Source organism: Muscardinus avellanarius (genome assembly GCF_963383645.1).
Source record: "Muscardinus avellanarius genome assembly, chromosome: 17".
NCBI lineage: Eukaryota > Metazoa > Chordata > Mammalia > Rodentia > Gliridae > Muscardinus > Muscardinus avellanarius.
In genome coordinates this window covers 51,831,268-51,853,561 of record NC_137803.1, presented here as the reverse complement: position 1 = coordinate 51,853,561, position 22,294 = coordinate 51,831,268, and the positions used below count along the sequence as shown (strand labels likewise).

Sequence of the window (22,294 nt, the reverse complement as noted above, 5' to 3'; positions counted from 1 at the left end):
CAGCAAGTGTGAGTACTCTGACTCTGTTTTCCTTCAGAATTGTTTTGACCATTGTCTCTTACTTCCACATAAATTTAAAATTTTAGAATCTGCTTGTTAATTTTTTTTTCTTTTCTTTTCTGGTTTTGAGGAATGAATCCAGGGGCATTCTACTTCTGAGCTACAGCCCTATTTTATTTTTTGAAAAAGGGTCTCACAAAATTGCTGAGGCTAGGCTTGAACCTGTGATCCTCCTGTCTCAGTTTTCCAAGTACTAAGATTACAGATTGTGCCACCATATACCTGGCTTGCTTGTCAATTTTTGAAGAAAAAACCCCTGAGATTTTAATAGGAATCATGTTGAATCTGTAGATTGCTTTGGGGAATACTACCATCTTAATAATATTGTCTCCCAATCTATGAACATGGGATGTCTTTCCATTTACAAGTGGTGCCAACTTACAATGGCTTAATTTACAAACTTTCAACTTCTCAATAGTGTGAAAGCAATATAAATTCAGCAGAAACTGCACTTCAAATTTTGAATTTAAAACAATTGTTTCCTGGGCCGGTAACACACAGTATAATATTCTCTTTTGATGATGGACAGTGGCAGCAACAGTAAGCCATAGCATCCAGTAAGTCATATGATCACAAGAGTAAACAACTAATGCTTTACAGTGCACTGTGTTGCTGAGCTGAGAGTCAGGAGATTAGATGTATTAAATGAACACATTTTTGAAATGATATTTTCAACTAAAATGATTTTATCAGGGTAATTTCATTGTAAGTCAAGCAACATCTGTATTTCAGTCTTTTAAAATATCTTTTAAGCTGGGCGTGGTGGCCCACACTTGTAATCCCCGCGCTTGGGAGGCGGAGACAGGAGGATCACACAGGTTCAAAGCCAGCTGTATTGGCTTAAGAGACCCTGTTTCCAAATGGAAAGTATAAAAATAGGTGTGGGGGTATAGTCCGGAGGTAGAAGGGTTTCTAGGAACCCCAGTACCACCAAAAAAAAAAAAAAAAAAAAAAAAAAATATATATATATATATATACACACACATACATACATATATATTTGTAGTTTGTGTTGTACAAATATTGTACTTCTTTTGTTAAACTTATTCCTAAAATTTTATTTATTTTAGTTTTATTGTAAATAAGATTGTTTTCTTAATTTTACTTTTGGTTTGCTCATTGTTAGTATTAAGAAATAATTTTATTTTTGTACATTTATTATTATTATTATTATTATTATTAATTATTAGTGATACTGGGTTCCTGGAAACCTTTCTACCTCCGGGCTATACTCCCAGACCTATTTTATACTTTTTATTTGGAAACAGGGTCTCTTAAGCCAGCACGACTAGCTTCGAACCTGTGCGATCCTCCTGTCTGAGCCTCCCAAGCGCAGGGATTACAACTGTGTGCCACCACGCCCAGCTATTTTTGTACATATATTATTATATGCCCTTTCTCTTCTGTTAAAATATTGTGATCATCTTTCTATGGGGGCTCAGGTTGTAGCTAAGTGGTGGAGCACTTGCCTATCATGGGTGAGGCTCTGAGTTCAATCCCCATCACTGCATGTTTGTGAGTGCCTGTCTGTGTGCGCACACACATACACACACACACACACACACACACACACAATGAATCTGTCTAAAAATATGCTATTTAATAACTATATATGGTATTAAGTGACATATTTTATAATATAATTTTATATATTAAACATATAGCATACTTATATGTAATATATGAAACCATTAACATTATCTTATGAAAGTATATATTAGATTTCACAATTGGCTATACCACAATTTACCACTTGTGGAATTGTTAGGCAAAACATGTATATTAGATCATTTGATGAGCACTGCAAAAATTGTCCTTCTGAAAGCATGTAAGATTTTCACATCTATCAAGAGTGTGATATGTGATTCTGTGAATACTCTTCAAACTTTGGTTTTATCTTTTAAAATCTTTACCAGTTTGACAAGCGAAGGATGAGTGTGAAAAGTGCTTTGTTTGCATTTTAGTCTCCAGAAAGGGCGAACTTTAAAAATTGAATATATTTTAGCTTTTAAAGTTTTTCTTTTTTTCTGTGAATTGCCTGTTAGGTCTTTTTAGCTCTGAGTGTTCAGCTTTTCTGTACTTGTGTTGTAAAGGTGTATTATTAAAGCTATCAATCCTATATGCATTCCTTTTTTTGTGGTACTGGATATTGAACCCAGGGGTATTCTACCTTCAAGCTACACCCCAGCCATTCTCTTTTGTTTTGGAACAAGGTCTTACCAGGTTGCTGAGAATTTCTCTAAGTTGCTGAGGCTAATCTCAAACCTGTGGCCCTCCTGTTTTAAGCCTTCCAAGTACTGGAATTACAGGTGTGCCACCATGCCCAGCTTCATATATTATTTATGGTAAAAATGTTCTCCCTCATTTTCCATTTTTATTTAGTCATGCTGCTTTTTGGTAGACAAGTTTTATTTCAGTTTTTATGTAGCAAACTTTTCAATCTTTATGGCTTTACTTTTTGGTGTTATGCACACATTTCTTTCTCCTTATTTTGAAGAACAGACTGAAGATTAAATACTCACATTCCTTATAACACATCCTAGTATTTAATAATCACACTGCTCATGTCTCTGTCCTTTATCTTACGCCCTTTGGGATGCGGTAACACAGTATCATAAACTGGGTGGTCCATAACGGCATGGCTTGCGTTCTCACAGCCCTGAGGCCGGGCAGTCCAAGACCAGTGTGCCCGGTGAGGGCCCGCTTCCTGCTTGGTTGACATCCTCTTTCCCCGAATTCCTTCTTGGCAGAAGATACCAAGCAGTGCCAATTCCAGTCTCTTGTAAAGTCAGTAATCCTATCTTAATTACCTTCCAAGGACCCCCACCTCCCCAAACACCGTCGGAGTTAGGATCCCAACGTGTGCACGTTGAGGGCACAGGCACCGGAGGCCACAGCACCTTTCAAGAGCACCATTTTATCCCTGTCCCGTATCCGTGACCATCACCACTCTCGCATTTCCCCTCTCTCTGTCCTTCAAAACTGGTCCTGCTTCCTCTGGGACACACGTCTGACTATCCTGTCTGCAACAAAGACCCCAAGACCCCTCCTTTAATTGCATTAAGGACATGCCTGGACTCTGTTTAGGTGAGGCGTTGTCTGTACGCAGGCCAAGCCTCCAGCAGCTCCAGGATTAAGGATTTCCTTTAAGGGACCTCTCCAGCTCTAACTACGACTCACTACGACTTGCTCCATTGCCTGTCTTTTAAACGTGCACTTTCCGCCACTCCCAATTCGCCAGCCCTCCCATCCTCGGCTCAGTCTGTGGCCGTAGTGCCAGGCTCCGCAGCGCGCAAAGTTGGGGACAGGACAGATCAGTACTTGTTGGGGACCCGGGTCTCCGTGACCGTTCTGCGGGCCCCTGGGGTCGGGGTCGGGCGGTCCGGGCTTGGGCGAGGCTGTGCGAGTCTGCAGCGGAGAGCGGTCCGCCTCCAGCCCCGGAGGTGGGAGGGTCGGGCGGCGGGCGAGCCCGGGAACGCCTCTCGCCTCCCCGCCCGCTCCGCGGAGCCCACGCCCGCAGCCGAGAGGAGCCGGAGCCGGAGCTGCGCCCGCGGGTGCCCGATCCCGACCCCGCGCTGCCCGCCCGGCCGGTGCAGGTGGGAGCCGGGCCGGGACCCCGCGCGGCGGGATGGCGGCGGCCCGGGGCCGGGCGCTGCGGCCCGAGCTGCCCCTGCTGCTGCCCCTGCTGCTGCTGCCGCCCGCCTGCAGCCCGGCTGCCCAGGACCCCGCGGCCGCGGCGCGCCCCGGCCTGCACCCGCCCTACTTCAACCTGGCCGAGGCGGCCAAGGTCTGGGCCACCGCCACCTGCGGGGAGCGGGGCCCCGGCGGCGAGCGGCCCCGGCCCGAGCTCTACTGCAAGTTGGTGGGGGGCCCCACCGCCCCGGGCAGCGGCCACGCCATCCAGGTAGGTCCAGCCAGGTCCAGCCGAGCCCTCGGCGAGCGCGCCCCGCCCCGCGACCCAGGAGCCGGTGCTGCCCAGGCGCTGCCCACCCGGCCGCCGGGCAGGGCCCCCGCCCGCCGCTCCGTCCCGGACCCGAGGGAGCCGGCGCCGCCCCGCAGCCGCCCGAGCCGGAGGGCGGGGCGCAGGTGAGCGCGGCGGTGCTCAGGTCCCGGCACGCACGGAGGATGCAGCCACTGCCCATCACCCAGGCGGCGCCCGGCCAGCGGACAGCGCCCGTGCCAGGCCCCTCACCGCCCCGATCTTGTTACCAGAAGTTGGTGGGAGTTGCCTCCTAGCGTGTATTTTAGGAGAGAACTTACAGGTTATTTCGCTAGTGTCACTCGGATGTCACCGAAAAGACTCACATCACCCGATGTGCTTAAAGTGCCACCTTCCAAGCCGGGCGTGGTGGCGCACGCTTGTGATCCCCGCGCTTGGGAGGCTGAGACAGGAGGATCGCGCAGGTTCGAAGCCAGCCTCAGCTACTTAGTGAGGCTCTCAGCAACTTAGTGAGACTCTGATTCCACATTAAAATAGAAAATAGGTCTGGGAGTGTAGCCCGGAGGTAGAAAAGCCCCTGGGTTCCACCCCCAGTAACACACACACACACACACACACACACACACACACACACACACACACGCCACCATCCAGCCCCCTCTTTGGGGAGAATCAGATCTTCAGTGGCCAGAGATAGTGACTCAGAGGACACCTGTGGGAGCCAGAGCGCTGCTGGCGCCTGGTGCTTAATGAGCATCTCGGGTGTGCCTGGGCGGCACAGAGGAGCCTGGCCAGGCCTTGGCTCAGGGAGGGAGCTAAGAACCTTCCTGTGCCCTCAGGGCGGCAGCGTTTGCATACAGCTCTGCCGCCAAATCCCCTGTGCTTAGTGGTGGTTGCCTCCGTGTCCCGGGAAGAACTGCCCAGGAAGAGAAGTTTTGCCCAAAGAGCTAGTAATATTGGAGCTTGTGTTCAGAAGTAGAGGAGTGTCATTTGGTGTCTAGTGTTAGAGACACTTTGTGCACAGACATAATGACAAGGACTTAAACATGCAGTGTCATATATGCTTATTTATTTATAAATTATATGCATCAGCTGCCGTATAAATACTGTGCATATTATAAAACATGTAAAAAGAAACAAAAAGATAAAATAACAATGATTAAAATACTATTAATATCTCTATCTGCCCTCCCAATAATTTTGCTTTTTCTATTTTGTGATTGTGGATAACTGTAAATATACAAATCTACAAGAGTAACTAAATATGTAATTATTGACAAGTTCAGTTTCGTGCATACAACCTGTTTAGTTTCTGCCACAACCTGAAGTTGATTTTATGTTAGTATTTGATTTTCGTGGTTGCACAGCTTAAAAGATAGCCTAAAATATGTAGATTCAAATGGGAGAACTGCATGGACTGCCGAATCCCAAAGCCGGCTACATACTTTGCGGAGTTTATTTCAAGATGGTGACAGCAGAGCAGTAAGCTCAGGAGAGGCTCTACCCAGGCGGGCCCTGTGTGGCTTCTGTCACACACCGTCCACGCTCAGAACATCCTGGTACTCAAGGCTCTGCCCCATCCTTCAATTATTGTAAAGTTTCTCTCTCTCTCTCTCTCTCTCTCTCTCTCTCTCTCTCTCTCTCTCTCTCTCTTTTTGCAGGTCTGGGGATGGAACCCAGGGGCATTTGACCTCCGAGCTATACCCCCTGCCCTATTTTTTATTCTTTATTTTGAAACAGGGTTTCACTAAGTTGCGGAGGACCTCACTAAGTAGCTGAGGCTGTCCGTGAACTGTGATTCTCCAGTCTCAGCCTCCCAAATGCTGGGATCACAAGTGTGCGCCACCACACCTGGCTCAAGTTTTCTTTTTCAAGTAGAAACTTGAGTATTCCATTGTGATGTTTGACTACAATACACCAATAAAAATATATTAAAAAAAGAAACTTGACTAATTACAGTTCACCTTTCTACTAGAAAAAGTGTTTCTAGGTGGGTGTGGTGGCGCATGCTTTTAATCCCCATGCTTGGGAGGCGGAGACAGGAGGATCGGTTCGAAGGCAGCTGTGCTGGTTTAAGAGACCTGTTTCCAAATAAAATGTATAAAATAGGCCTGCGAGTGAAGCCCAGAAGTAGAAGGGCTTCCAGGAACCCTAGTACCACCAAAAAAAAAAAAAAAAAAAAAAAAAAAAAAAAAAAAAAAAGAAAGTGTTTCTACTAGAAAAAGTGTTTCTACTAGAAGAAATGCTAAGTGATGGGATACTGAATGTTTTATACAGATTTAAAACTCATTGCAAGTTTTGTTTTGGCAAAAATATTAAAAATGTTAAAGAATTTTGTCTCTGTGTTTTTTAAAAAAATAAATAGGAGTCTTTTTAGAGTTATGCATTCTATCTTTTTAGCAATAGAAGATAGAAATGTTTCAAACATCTGTTTTTCAAACTGCTTTTTCCAAGGCACACATTTTCTTAGAGCACTGTTTACTTTTCTACATGTTGTTAACTGATAGAACAGAGTGAGCAAATGCCTTTACTATTCTTTAATATCTGTCAGGCAAGGTATTGCTGGCAGCCCTTGTCTGGTGTTAATGCCTGTTCTCTGCAAATGAGGGTTGAAAAAAGTCCCTGCGGAACTGTGCCTTCAGCTTCCACAGTGGAGGGCGGGCTTGGGAAGGTGCACTAATCACTGAAGTCCAGGTGGGGACTCCCTGACCCTCTCTCTGGCCTGGACAACTAGCAGCTTTTACAGGTTTGCTCTTGGAAAAGTGAGAGGTCGTGGGAGGCAGGTGGAGAAGGGAAGACAGGTTATGATGGATTAGCTGTGTCTGAGCGATACTTAGCTTGAATGTGCTGGAGTGCAGCTCAAGATGGGAAACAGAGAAGAGTTAACCAAAATAGTTTTATTTCTTTGAACTTTCTAAAAATAAATCTTTGGGGCCAGCCAGCATTTAGAATTTCAGGCCAAAAGCATTGCAAGAGAAAAATAGAATAAAGGTCACATCTTAGAATAAAATCTATTCCATGGTAATGATCTCTCCTCTCTCTCCTCTCTCCTCTCTCCTCTCTCCTCTCTCCTCTCTCCTCTCTCCTCTCTCCTCTCTCCTCTCTCTCTCTCTCTCTCTCTCTCTCTCTCTCTCTCTCCTCTCCCCTCTCCCCTCTCTCCTCTCCCCTCTCCCCTCTCCCCCCTTCTCTCTCTCTCTCTCTCTCTCTCTCTCTCTCTCTCTCTCTCTCTCTCTCTCTCTCTCTCTCATAGGACATGTATAACACCAATGCTGATAATTGAATGAATGGTAGCTGGGCCAACATATAGAATGTTTTAAAAGTTTCTGAACTTAAGATTCCTTAAAACAATCTTATATACTTGTTACTGCTCAGACATTAAGTATTTAGTGTTGGAAAGTTCTGTGATTTAAAGATTTTATCTCTGCTGTTTACAGCTGCATCTCCATTGTGTAGCACAAAGCCTGGTACATGCAGTGCTCAGAAAATGCTAAATGATGGGATACTGGAATGAAAATAAGTCTACGGCTGTAAGGAAGTTAATGTAAAGGCTATATGTAAAAAGCATACATATTCATTCAATCGAAAAGTAGTTACAAGCTGGGTAAGGGGGCACACGCTTGTAATTCCAGCACTTGGGAGGCTGAGACAGGAGGATTGCAGGTTCGTGGTCAGTTTTGGCTACTTAGGCCCTCTGCAAATTAGTGAGACCCTTTTCCAAAAATAAAGAATAAAAAATAGGGCTGGGGGTTTAGCTTGGACATAGAATGCCCCTGAGCTCAATTCCCAGTACTGCCAAAAAAAAAAAAAAAAAAGGTAGTTACAAATATGTGATACTTTGTGCTTTAGTTTTGAATGTTGTTTACTTTCCTATGGAATCTAAAGTTATTATTGAATGTGAAGACATCTGATGGAGGTGATGATAAAGTGCAAGAGGGGGGGCATGTTGAAAACGTACCTCCGTGTTGGTGTGGCTTGGCATAAATGCTGTACCAATAGGGATGAAATGCATGTTTACCAAACATCTGATCTTTATTTTGTACATTCCCAGCTCAACATGTCTTTTCCACATTCCTTCATCATCCCGTGGTTTATGTACAGGGCTGGATGTATGACCTGGATGCTACTGATAGACAAATGAGCACACACGAGTCACGGCCAAGAGCAGGAGTCTTGTTCTGGGCCACAGAGCAGGTTCAGTTGTGTGCTTGTGCAGCTTGGCCTGACGGCCATAAACAAGAAATTCAACTCCACTAAGGCTCCACTAATGCTCATAGGATATTGTGAGAGAAAATTATTTGTTATCTTCAACAAAGGCTTTTTCCTTCCATTGATATGAAAATATTTCACAGTGAGGGTGGGAAAATCTTCTTTACTTTATCCATTGATATATTTGCAACAATTATTAGTCATAATAGTCATTTAGAAACTTCAAATAAGTCACTACAGTCAGGAACTGAAGGGCGAACTATTCTCTTTTAAAATTATTTTCCTAATATTGGTTCCACATTTGTGAACAGTAGCCTAAGTTCAGAAAAGAAAGTTTATGTAGAAAACATGTGAAGAAGACAAATCAAAGTGTTTCTCCTTGGAAAGTTGGTTCACTTACCAGCTAAGAATTAGGGTTCCACATATCAGGCTGCCAATAATTTAAATATGTCCCTCAGCAAACCCCAGTTTACTGGAGTTTATGGGCCTTTATGGTTGCTGATGAACAATTGGAAATGGTAAATGTACTATCCTTGACTTTAAAGATTTTACTTTATGCTGTGAATTACTGTTGTCATTGAGAATCTGGGTCATATAATATGAGAGAAATAAATACACAGAGGAAAAGGATAAGATAAAAGTATGTCATTACTTCCAGACGCTTACTTGTGAAAAGATGGTGCTTAAACTATTCCAGAAAGGTGCCTGCATGTATTGTATATCTTTAGTGTGTTTATGAAAACCATGTGTTTTATTCATATCTTAAAAGATAAACCAGCCTGGCGTGGTGGCGCACGCTTGTAATCCCCGCGCTTGGGAGGCAGAGACAGGAGGATCACACAGGTTCGAAGCCAGCTGCGCTGGCTTAAGAGACCCTGTTTCCAAATTTTAAAAATATATAAAAATGGGTCTGGGAGTGTAGCCCAGAGGTAGGTTTTTCAGGAACCTCAGTACCACCACCCAAAAAAAAAAAAAAAAGATAAACCAGAGTTATATTGAAACACATGATTCATTTTTTCACAGATTTGTTGGGGGCATAATTTAACTATCATGAAATGTATCCAATGTAAGTATAAATTAAATACTTTTAAAATAAACATCTAGATCAGAGCAGCTTTCCCTAGGACTCAGTTTCAGAACATTCATGTTAACCCTAAAGTCCTCCCGTGCCCATGGCGCTCATTCTCGACACCTCTCACCCTCTCCAGGCAATCCTGGCCTGCTTTTGCCTCCGCAGATTTGCCTTTTCTGAAAATTTCATGAACATGAATCACATCATATGTAGTCTTCTGTGTCTGGTTTCTTTCACTTCGCTTAAAGCTGTTGGAACTCATTCGTATTGTTGCGTCCTTCATTAGTTTCTTTCTTTTGATTGCTAAGTAGTATTTCTTTGTATAGACACATGCCATTTTTGATCTATTCTCTAATTGATGGACATTTTCATTGTTCAGTTTGGGGCTATTATATGTAGTGCTTCTCTCCAGGTGTGGTGGTGTACACCTGTAATCCAGGGACTTGGGAGACCGAGACAGGAGAATGGCACGTTTGTGGTCAGCCTCAGTAATTTAGGGAGGTCCTCTGTAACTTAGTGAGACCCTGTCTAAAAAAAAAAGAGGTCTTGAAGTGTAGCTTAGAGGTAGAATTCCACTGGGTGCAATCCCTAGTGTCACAAAAATAAATAAAAGTAAATAAATAAATAAATAAATAAATGAAATAATGCTGCAGTGAATATTTACAAACAAGTCTTCATGTGGACACATGCTTTCATTTTCTTGGGTAGATTCCTAGGATTAGAATTGCTAGATCCCATAGTAAGTTTTAGTTTTTTAAAAACTGTCCATTAGCCGGGCGTGGTGGCGCACGCTTGTAATCCCCGCGCTTGGGAGCCGGAGACAGGAGGATCGCGCAGGTTCGAAGCCAGCCGTGCCGGCGTAAGAGACCCTGTTTCAAAAATATAAAATAGGTCTGGGAGTGTAGCCCGGAGGAAGGAGGGCTTCCAGGAACCCCAGTACCACCAAAAAAAAAAAAAAAAAAAACTGTCCATTATTAAAGATGGGTATCGAAGTCATGTAGGCTTCTACCTTCAGTTGTGTCGGTTTTTATTCAAATGTATTTAGGGTTCAGTCGTTTGGTGTTGATTGTTATGTAATGTCCCTCTGTCTCTTGTGACGGTTTTGGACTTGACGTCCGTTTTGCCAGATGTTCATAGAGTCACCCTCGCTTTCTCTGTTCTTTCACTTTGGGCCCATTTCTGCGTTAGGATCTAAAATGAGTCTTTTATAGACAGTTATATTTGGGTAATGAGAATTAAAATTGGAATCCTAAATTTAAAATAATTTAGCTTGAATTCATACTGACATAACTTCAGTTAGCGTCCAAAATCCTGCTCCTTCTTTATGTTGCTGTTGGTGCATATTGCATCTTTTTTGTTTTTGTTTTTGTTTTTTTTTTGGTGGCACTGGGGCGCCTAGAAGCCCTTCTACCTTGGGGCTGCACTCCCAGACCTATTTTGTATTTTTTTTTATTTGGAAACAGGGTCTCTTAAACCAGCGCGGCTGGCTTCGAACCTGCGCGATCCTCCTGTCTCCGCCTCCCAAGCGCGGGGATTACAAGCGTGCGCCACCACGCCCGGCCTTGCATATTACATCTTTATATGTGCTTGTTCTTTGATATAAATTTATAATTGTTGTCTTATGTATTTGCCTTTTAAGTCATGTAGGAAAAGAGTAACAAAGAAAAATATAATAATACTGGTTTTTATGCTTACTTATGCACTTATCTTTATTTCTTAATATGGCTTTGAATTAGTGTCCAGTGTCCCATTATTTCAGCTGGAAAGATTCCTAGTAGCATTTTCTGTAGGATAGGTCCACTAGTAATGAATTACCCACTGCTTTTATTTGTGAGTGTCTTAGTTTCTTCTTAAATTTTGAAGGATAGTTTTACTGGAAATAGAATTCTCGATTGACAGTTTTTTCCCACCCATTTATTACTTTGTATATGTCATCTCACTGCTTTCTGGGCTGTGTGATTTCTGATGAGAAAAAGATTATTATTACAATTGAGGATGCCCAGTAGGTGATGAGTTGCTTTTCTCTTGCTGCTTTCAATGGTCTCTTTCTTTTGGCAGCTTGATTATAATGCATCTCAGTGTGTGGAGCTCTCTGAATTTATACTATTTGTTATTTGTTTAGTTTGTTGAATACATCCCCCCCCCCCCCGGTTTAGAAAGTTTCATTCAAATTCCTTGATAGATTGTTGTAGGATTTTGAATGGATCCCAGAGTTCTGAAAAAGTTGAATCTGGCCATTTTTGCCAGCTTCAGTGGCAGGCAGATAGATCCCTGGAGCTCCTTCCTTCAGCGGCACACCCCCCTCTCTCTCTTTTACAGCTTCCATTCTCTCTGGGTAAGAGGTGATTCAGGGTAATTTTTATTTTTTGTGATCCAGCCCTGGAATCAATTATTTCTCCAAGGAGTTCTGGTTTCTTTTATTAAGCGTGGCGCTTGGAAACTAAGGTCCAATTGCTTGATGTGCCATTGTTACTGGTACATTATTGCTTCCAGACCCTTTCAGTGGACAGAAGTGGAAGCTCTATGGGTGCCTTCTAGCTCCTCTGTACACACGTCTGCATTAGAAATACAACTGATTTTCGCATGTTGTTCTTATATCCTGTACTTTGATGGAGTTTTTCTGTATGCTTTAGGATTTCCCACATACATGGTAATATGCATTTTACTTATTCTTTTTGTTTTTTAGGTAATGATGATCCAGGTTAGGGGCATTATACCTCTGAGCAATACCCCCACCCCTTGTTATTAATTTTTGAAAGTTTTACATAGGGTTGTACAAAGTTAGTGAATGCTGCGATCCTCCTGGCTCACCTAAGTAGTGGGATTACAGGTGTGTGCCACCACTCCTGGTTTATATGTCTTACTTCTTCCTTTCTAATCTATATGCTTTTAAATAACTAGTTAATTAATTAATTCACACTTATTAATTAACTATTCCATATGATACAATGTGCTAGATCCTGAGGATGCAGAGGATCCAGACATTAACCTTTCTCTGGATGATTAGGCTTTTCAAGGTCTAATTTTCTTAAAACATGAGGGAAACTCCTAAGATGGAAAATATAGTATCATCTTCTTGTATTATCAAACAATTCTCACTTGAGGCAAATAACTCTGGCCTTACAGTAATGTAAATCTGAGTGTAAATGCTAACTTGAATAGCTCTCTGACCTGCAAATTACATAACCACAGTTTCCTTATATATAAAACAGGATTAATAGTGATATCTCTCTCACAGGTTTATTGAGAGGATAAAAATACTTTACACATTTCTTGAAAATAGTTAATGCTTGTAAATATTTACTTTTTTCATGCAGTGAAAAAAAATCCTTCTTAGATACATCTTCAAAAATGGTAAGCTACACACACAACTTGTCACAATAGCTATTAAAAGTTTTTGAGTAGCCGGGCGTAGTGGCGCACGCTTGTAATCCCCGCGCTTGGGAGGCAGAGACAGCTTGGGAGGCAGAGACAGGAGGATCGTGCAGGTTTGAAGCCAGCTGCTCTGGCTTAAGAGACCCTGTTTCAAAATAAAAATATAAAATAGGTCTGGGAGTGTAGCCCAGAGGTAGAAGGGTTTCCAGGAGCCCCAGTATCATTAAAAAAAAGTTTTTGAGTAAAATTCTTTTAATAAAATGCGTTATAAAGCACAGTCGGAATGTATGCCATTTTCAATATGATCCACATAAAATGAATAAAATGTTCAGTATATTATATACTAAATACATTTGTCATACTAAATAATTTACAACTATGAAGACACCTACAGTGTCTGAAAGCATAACTATGTAAAATAGTTTTGGTACATGTTAATAACTAGTATAGATACTATTTGTTTATGCAGGGATACATTTTTCATCAAGTAAAGTAACATTTTGGGTAAAGGTTTTAATTGTTTAAGGTTAATTTAGGTGGAAATATTCTCCTAGATCGTACATTGTTTCTGATTGTGATTTAGGCATTTATGAAACCTGGGTTAATTTTGCTCAATATTCTGGATCTATTTGGCTAGGAGGGAAAGAATTTATGAAATGGGGCCTAAGTGGCCTAAGTCAGTTGAGCGGCCTGTAGTTGTGATGTGTACATGGATGCCTGGCCAAGGCGGCAGGTGGAGCTGAAATCCAGCCTGGCAGAGCTGCATCTGCTCGAGGCAGGGAGCCTTTTGTACTTTGTGAGAAAGAGCTTCCAGGACCCCAGTTAGACCCTCATGCCAACGGGGTGGAAACTGCCCTGGGGAAAGCTACTAGTTTCTCAATGTCATAAATATTGTATTCCCTCAGTGGTTTTCCCAACCCACAGGGTCAGAAACAACATGTGGTGTTAATAAATGAATACTGGCTTGAGAGAAATAGGGGTTTTAAGAGATTTTTGTGCAGATCTTAACTGTGATGGCTGGTAAAAAAAAAAATCAACTTTGCCATTACTTTCAAGCTGCACCTTACACTGTACATATGGGAGAGGAAGGGTGTTAAATAAGGAGGTCAGAATGGTGAAAGTGGGAAACAGCCTAGTAACTGGGCCTTGCTCCCTTGCTTAAGGCAAGAAATTAATTCAACACACACTCAAACAGCACATATGGATGCTTGGCACTATACTAAACCATTTGACACATATTGATTTCTTTTAAAAATATTTTTATTGGTAGATTGTAATTATATATCATGGTGAGATTCAAAGAGTATTCCATTGTGTGTGTATATATCATATTTTCTTTATCCATTTATCTGTTGACAGACACATAGGTTGGTTTCATAATTTGGCTATTGTAAATTGTTGCTATAAACATGGGTATATATCAGTATAGTATTCCAACTTTAATTCTTTTGTAAATATACCAAGGAGTAGTACAGCTGGGTCATATGGTAGTTCCATTCCTAGTTTTTATTTTTATTTATTTATTTATATATATTTTTTGCGGGTCTGGGGATGGAACCCAGGGCATTCAACCTCCGAGCTACACTCTCTGCCCTATTTTTTATTCTTTATTTTGAAACTGGGTCTCACTGAATTGCAGAGGGCCTCACTAAGTAGCTGAGGCTGTCCATGAACCGCGATCCTCTGGTCTCAGCCTCCCGAATGTTGGGATTACAAGCGTGCGCCACCACACCCAGCTCCATTCCTAGTATTTTGAGGAAGTTCCATACTCTGATCTCCACAGAGGCTGTACTAATTTGCAGTCCTACCAATAGTGTGGAAGAGTAACCCACATTCTCATCAGCATTTATTGCTGAGAGAGAGAGAGAGAGAGAGAGAGAGAGAGAGAGAGAGAGAGAGAGAGACAGACAGGTGGGGTGGTACTGGAGATTGAACCGAGGACATTTTACCTCTGAGATAGACAGACCCCCAACCTTTTCTATTTATTCCAGAATTTTGAAACAGGGTCTCACTAAGTTTCTGGGGCCTTGCTAAGTTTCTGAGGCTGGCTTCAAACCTGTGGTCCCCCTATCTCAGCCTCCCAAGCACTAGATAACATGTGTCACCACATCCAGCTTTGTTTTTATTCTTGATGAATGTAAATCTATCTGAAGTTAGATAGGGTCTCAGTGTAGTTTTGATTTGCATCTCCCTGATGGCTAATGATGTTGAATTTTTTTCATATATTTATTGGCTACTCGTATTTCTTCTTTTGAGAAGGATCTGTTCCGTTCAGTTGCCAACTTTCTATTTGGGTTGTTTAGTAGTGTTACATTCTAGATATTAGTCCTTTATCGGAGGAGTAGCTGGTAAGAATTTTCTCCCATTTTGTAGGTTCTCTCTTTAGACAGTTGTTTTCTTTGATGTGCAAAAGCTTCTTAATCTGATACCATTCCATTTGTTGTTTCTTGGTTCTATTTTCAGAGCTTTAAGGGTCTTATTAAAAGAAGGTCTCTACCAGTGCCTGTGTGTTAGAAAGTTGTACCAATGCCCTCTTCTAGTAATTAAATAGTTTCTGGCTTAATTACTAGGTCTTTGGCCCATCTTGAGTTGACTTTTGTGTAGGGTGAGAGATGTGGGTCTATTTTCATTCTCCTGAATATCCAGTTTTCCCAACACTATCTGTTGAAAAGGCTGTCTTCTCTCCAGCATCTGTTTTGGCACTATTGTAAAAATTCAAACTGTCTGTAGGTGTATTGGTCTCTGTGTCTTCCATCTCATTGATCTATGTGTCTATTTTTGTGCCAGTATCATGTTATGTTATTATAACTCTGTAGTATAATTTAAAATCAGATTTTATGATGCCTCCACCATGGTTCTTACTGTTTAGGATCACTTTAGCTATTATTGGTCTTTTGTTCTCCCATATGAGTTTTAGGACTGTTTCTCTAGCTCTGTGAATAATGACCTTGTTATTTTGATAGGGGGTGCATTGGATCTGTAGCTTGCCTTTGGCAGTATGGTATCACATACTGACTTCTTAATCACTATAACAATTTATGAATTCAAGAAGGGCCTGTTAGTATCACAATCATTTTACAGATGAAGAAACGGAAGCACAGAAAGTTAGGTGATATCTCCAAGACCACACAGCTAGTTTGAGGTAGAGCCCAGATTCAAGCTCGGATACTCTAGATGCAGAGTTCATGCTCTTACCCACTATGCCACACCGCCACAGCCAAGCCATCTACTCTTTCTTCAAAGTTCTAGCTAAACTTTGTAACACCTTGCTAATTCCACTCACCACCTTGGAGCCTTTCATTACCATGTGTTTCTTATTAGGTCATGAGCTCCCTCAGGCTGGGGCCACATCTTCCTGCTCATGTCTGTCTCTTTTGTGGCAGCTTGTTAGATGTTCCATGGAGTCACTCCACAGAGACAACACCAGGATAGGATGTTCCTCCCAGAGCAACAAACATCTTGATGAAAAAACAACTCCCCCCCCAACAACGTGAATTTCAACAATTCTGTGGAATGGCTCCATTAAAAGGGAAATGCTGAGATGAGATGAGATGAGAGAGAGAGGGAAGGAAGGAGAAATGAAGAAAGAGAGAGGGAGGGAGGGGGCAATTACAGGTGCAAAGTCCTTGGGCAGGGAGGAGGGATGGGATTCAGAATGTGTGTATACAGTAGAGATACAGAAAGGTTTGTGGATTAGGAAATCAGCAAGTTAAACAATTTATAAGAGTTTTGAGAGGCAAGGATAATGTGAAATAAATAATTTCTAGGGGAATGTGAGTGAGCATAGTGCAATAGTATATTGATAAAGAGAAAATGCAGCTCTCAGCTGTCTGTGGATGGAGAAGCCTAACACACCTTCCTTCCCCTGGAGCAGGTGCCCAGCAGAACAAGCGCTCTGGCCACGTCCAGCCTCAGGCGGGGTTCAGATGCTTCACTTGTACCACTAGACAGTGGCTCGCCTCTTCCTTTTCCTCTTCTACCCTTCCCCAGCATCTTCTCTTGGACTCATCCTTCCCTGGGCTCTTATCTTGGTCCACCCCCTCGTGTCTCTGTCTCCCTGTCTGAAAAGTCTAGTGATCATCCTCCCTCATGGCTTTGTCATGTGCAAGGTGCCATGTGTGGTACCCGGATGCTGCCATTAGTCAGCACCATCTCCCACACAGCTGCTCTGTGATGGCCAGTTGTGGGCACCCTGTGCACACCAGGCACCATCACCTCTGTAGTCCTCAGACTGCGGTGGGCAGAATACTGTGGGGTGCTTTTAAAAAGTAGTGGCTCCCTGGTTGGGTGTGGTGGCGCACACTTGTAATTCTAGTACTTGGGAGACTGAGACAGGAGGATCTGGGTTCTCAGCAAGCCTCAGCTACTTAGTGAGGCCTCTGAAATTTAGTGAGATCCTGTTTCAAACATAAAGAATACAAAATGGGGCTGAGGGTGTAGCTTGGAGGTAGAATGACCCGGCTTCAATCCCCAGCATGACCAAAAAATCTCTCTATCTCGATCTCTATCTCTATCTTTATCTATATATTGGCTCCCATCAGCGATGCTGATTCTGCAGATCCAGGGCAGGCCCCAGAGTCTGCATCTTCAACACCACCACACTGGTTCCAACTGTGGTGTAGTCACATTCCTGGTGTGGATGGGATGTCATTTAATCCCCAAAGCATAGTGGAAGATTTGCAGAATTAGCCCATTTCAATTAAGAACAGAGATTAAAAAGGCTAAGTAATCCCACTAATGTTCCAGATCTATATTTGGGAGAGCTGGGATTTGAATTTCCATCAATTCTACTGCAAAATGTGTACCTTTTAAACCTAAACACTCTTTATTGGGAGGGAGGAAGGAAAGTGGGGGGGGGGAGAGGGCACAAAGCACAATCTAAATCTACACCATTTTCAATGTGTTCCACTTATAAATAAAATAAAATATGGAAAAAATAAAGATTAAAAAAATTAAAAAATGTGCCTGTCCCTTTAATTTTTTTTTTGTGTGTGGGTGGTACTGGGAATTAAACTCAGGGGCATTCAATCTCTGAGTTACACCCCAGCCCTATTTTTTATTCTTTATCTTGAAATAGGTCTCACTAAGTTGCAGAGGCCTCACAAAGTAGCTGAGGCTGGTTGCAAACCTGTGATCCTCCTGTCAGCTTCCCAAGTACTGGCATTATAAGTGTGCACCACCATGCCTGGATAAAATGTATACCTCTGAAACAGGTTAGAAAGATCCCTCTGTCTAGAATTTGGCCTAGATGAACACAATATTTGAATTACACGTATCAAATTTTTGGACATTTGATTATTGCCCTAATTTTTTTTTAACACCTGGAACCATCTCTGAGACCCTTGGTTTCTCTCTCTCAAACCTTTGCCTCCAGGACCCTGGTACAATACAGATATGGTGCTTCATAACCTTGTGTGTGGAGGCTGAAGAACTAGGATGTGAAGGACCCCTCACTCTTCTACATTCTCAAGAAGAGTGAGAAATTCCAGAAATTTATAAAACATTCATCCTGACCACTGTAACTACACCTGTGTGCTTTGGTGCCTCTGAAGGGAGGATACCCTGAACAGGGTCCTCACGCAGGAGCAATCTCAGGTTTGATGTCAGCACCCTACAGATGTTCTCCTCAGAGCTCCAGCTGGCTCAGGTTTGGGCACTTGGGACTCTGAGACACTGTAGCCTCCATAATTGTAGTGAATAATGGCTAGGAGAGCTCTGTGGCAGCAGGAATGTGGCAGTGGGTAATGGGGCTGTGGATGGGTGAGGGTGGTTAAGTGCTCATCTTGCCAGGATTTCTGTGCCCGCTGTGAGGACAGACATCTAAACCGCTGCAGACAGAGTTCTTTCCCAAGCTGGGTTTCTTTCCACATATCTGCTAGTGGGCAGGTGTTTGCAGAGTCACACAATGGAGGTTCCAGTCTGCCTCACATGCTGTCCAAATCTATGACAAGTCTATAGAGCTGGCAAAGCAGCGTGGAGGATGGATTCTCTCTCTCTCTCTCTCTCTCTCTCTCTCTCTCTCTCTCTCTCTCTCTCTCTCTCTTCCTATCCCATTCCCTCCCCATCCCTCCTTCCCATGGTGGCTTAGTGGTTGATTTGTTTATGTTTAAGTACATTGTGTGTTTTAGAGAATTTCCTTCTTCCCCCCTCCCATCCCCTCATTTAGGTTGTCTTGTTTGCTCCTCTATAGGATTTCCTTTTTCATCTAGAGTTCCTCCTATGACCTATTTCTCCCTAGATCTCACATATTAGGGAAAGCATCTGATTTCTTATTTTTTGTGACTGACTAATCTCACTTAGCATAATGTCCTCCAGTTCCATCCATTTCCCTGAAAATGATGTAATTGAGTTTTTTTTAATGGCTGAGCAAAATTCCATTGTGTACATATCCCACAGTTTTGTAATCCATTCATCTGCTGATGGACATCTTTGTTGGTTCCATAGTTTGGCTATGGTGAATTGTGCAGCTATGAACATAGATACACATGCATTAGATTGGTAGTTTGGTTTCCTTTCTTTTGGGTAGATACCCAGAAGTGGTATAGCTGGATCAAATGGTAAATTTGTTCCCATTCTTCTAAGGATTTTCCATACTGTTTTCCAAAGTGGTTGCATTAATTTGCAATCCCACCAACAATGTTTTAGAGTTTCCACTTCTCCACATCCTCACCAGCATTTGTTGTTGTTTGTGTCTTGAATGATTGCCATTCTAGTTGGAGTTAGGTAAAATCTCAGGGTAGTTTTGATTTGTATCTCTCTGATTGGCAATGATGTTGAGCATTTTTCATGCATTTACTGGCCATTTGAATTTCTTCTTTCATGAAGTGTCTATTTAGTTTGCTTGCCCATTTTTTGTTTATTTGTTTTTTTAGTGTTGAGTTTCTTGAGTTCTCTGTATATTCTAGATATTAGTCCTCTATTGGAGGGGTAGGTGGCAAAAATCTTCTCCCATTCTGTTGGCTCTTGGTTGAGGTTCTTGATAGTTTCCTTTGCTGAACAGAAGCTCTTCAGTTTCATGCAACTCCATGTATTGATTCGCCTTTTAATTTGTTGTGCCTTTGGGATCTTGTTGAGAAAGTGTTTATCTGTGCCTATGTGTTGCAGTGTTGGACCTATGCCCTCTTCAAGGAGATTCAAGGCCTCTGGTTTAATTTCCAAGTCTTTGATCCATCTTGAATTGACTCTTGTGCAGGGTGAGAAGTGGGATTAATTTCCAATTTTCTGCATATGGTTAACCAGTTTTTCCAACACCATTTGAGGCCATTTACATTCAGTGTGATTATTGAGAGATAACTTTTAATTCCTAACATGTTAAATTTTATTTCTGTTTGAAATACTGTTTATTCTTCTTTGCTTAGTTGTCTGCTGGATGGAAAATCTGGTTTCTCTGATTCTGGTGTGTATTACCTATTTCTTCTTTGTAGTTAATCTCTTTGAGTATCTTCTCTAGTGCTGGTTTTGAAAACATAAATTCCTTCAGTTTCTGTTTGTCATGGAAGCTTCTTATTTTCCCATTTAATTTGATAGACAGTTTTTCTGGGTAGAAAATTTTTGGCTGGAAGTTGTTTTCTTTCAGAGTTTGGAATATGTTACTCCAAGCCCTTCTGGCTCTCATGACTTGGTTTGGGAAGTCTGGAGTGATTCTAATTGGTTTGCCTCTGAATGTCACTTGGCCTTTTTTTGTTGTTGTTGCCTTTAAGATTCTCTGCTTGGCTTCTACATTGGTCATTTTGACAATTGTGTGGTGTGGGGAACCTTTTCTCTGATCCTGTCTAAAGGGAGTTCTATAAGTTTCCTGGACCTTGTATCAACCTCTTGCTCTATGGAAAATTTTCTGCTATTACTTCCTTGAAGAGATTATTGATTCCTTTGGTTTCACCTTCTTTTCCCTCCTCTATTCCAATTATCCTTAGGTTGTCTCTCTTAAAATGGGCCCATATTTCTTCCATGTCAAATTCCTGCTGTTGGATTTTTTTTTCTGAGTTATAAATTATGCATTCATTTTTGGAGTGATCCTCTTCTAGGAGCGAGATACTATTCTCCATGTGGTCTAATCCACATGGAGAATAGTATTATTTTTATTTATTTATTTATTTATTATTTATTTATTTATTTTTATTGGTGCACTGTATTCATACATCATAGTGGAATACAAACTTTTGTAGACATACATGCACACATTGCCCAGTCAGCCCCCACCCGATCCCCACCCCATTCTCTCCCCATCCCTCCCTCCCATGCTTGGCTTAGTGGTTGACATCTAGTATTATAGCAATTTATCCAAAATTAAAAATGATAATCTCACATAACAGTTTCATTTGTCTGATACCAAGCTTTTGATGACTTAAAGATAACATTTCAATATTTCTTTTTACTTTCTTTCTTACCAGAGAATATTTTTTTTCTATTTTTTAGGTGAAACTATCATATATTTATATATTTATTTTTCAGAAAAAAAACTCTATCCTAATATGGAATATGGACTCTAGATACCCAAAACGATCTTGAAAAAGAACAAAGCTAGAAGATATATATTTTCTGATTTCAAACCATATAAAGCTACAATAATTGAAACAGTGTACTACTATTCTAAAGGCAGATATATAAACCATTGGAGTTAAATAAAAGCCTAGAGCTAAATTCTTCCCTATATTGTCAAGTTATTTTTGACAAGGTTTCGACGAACATTTGGTGGTAGAAATAATAATATTTTAACTAAATATTGTTGAAACATAATAATTACATGGAAAAGAATAAAGTTGGACCCTTACCTAATCCCATATACAAATATTAACTCAAAATAGATAAAAGACCTAAATATAAATCTTAAGACTATAAACTTTTAGGAGAAAATCTGGGTCATAAAACCTCACAACACTGAAATTGGCTGTTATTTCAATGATTACATCCTTTATTTCTTTTAGACTCTCTAAATTCTTTTAGAAGGTCCTGTATTATTTCTACAGTTATATTCCTGATTTGATCTTCTGGAGATCTCTGAATTTCTGTGTTATCAGGTTCTGATATTGTGGAGTTGTGGGCATTCATTGCTCCATTGTTGTTCCTCTTTCCCATGATTGTGCCTTCTCTGGGTTCTTCCCCAGGTCACCATGACTTCACTTAGGGTTTTCTGGATCTCAGTCTGTGGTAATCTCAGTCACCATACTACTTTCTGGGTTGTATCGCAAAGTCTCAGACCCAGGGAGTTAGTCGAGGCTGTGCAAGACCGTGTGGGTGCTGGGCTGGGTGTTTTCCCATGGGGAGCTGTGACTAGGTTGTGGTTTCTCTGCCACTGCTACTTCTTCTCTGGGTCAGACTGCAAAATCTCAGACCCAGGGAGATTATTAAAGCTGTGGAAGTCCCTGGGGGTGCAGTGCTGGGATTTCTCCTTTAGGGACCACTATTTCATTTACAGTTGTTGTGCACGCTGATCTGTAGCTGTTTCAGGCGTGGTGAACTCACCATTTCTGCTGACAATATGGTGCCGCTGCTACACCCTCAGCTATGAGGCTATTGTATTTCTTTTTCTGGTTTTGAGCTCCGTTCTTTTCTTTCTTTTTTTTTTTTTTTGTGGTACTGGGGTTTCTGGAAGCCCTTCTACCTCCAGGCTACACTCCCAGACCTATTTTATATTATTTTTA

The 22,294-nt window shown here is 41.8% G+C and overlaps 1 protein-coding gene across 2 annotated transcripts in view; it reads left to right on the top strand.

The window, feature by feature from the left end:
* Positions 1–3,688: 3,688 nt before the first annotated feature.
* The window catches only part of LAMA3 (laminin subunit alpha 3), a gene marked incomplete at both ends in the record, with an annotated part of 284,682 nt that continues 266,076 nt past the window's right edge, over positions 3,689–22,294 (top strand). For both annotated transcript variants that reach the window (XM_080714582.1, XM_080714581.1), the window contains one exon: positions 3,689–3,964. In XM_080714582.1, the coding sequence (XP_080570708.1) occupies positions 3,689–3,964 (276 nt within the window). The remainder of the gene's footprint in view (positions 3,965–22,294) is intronic.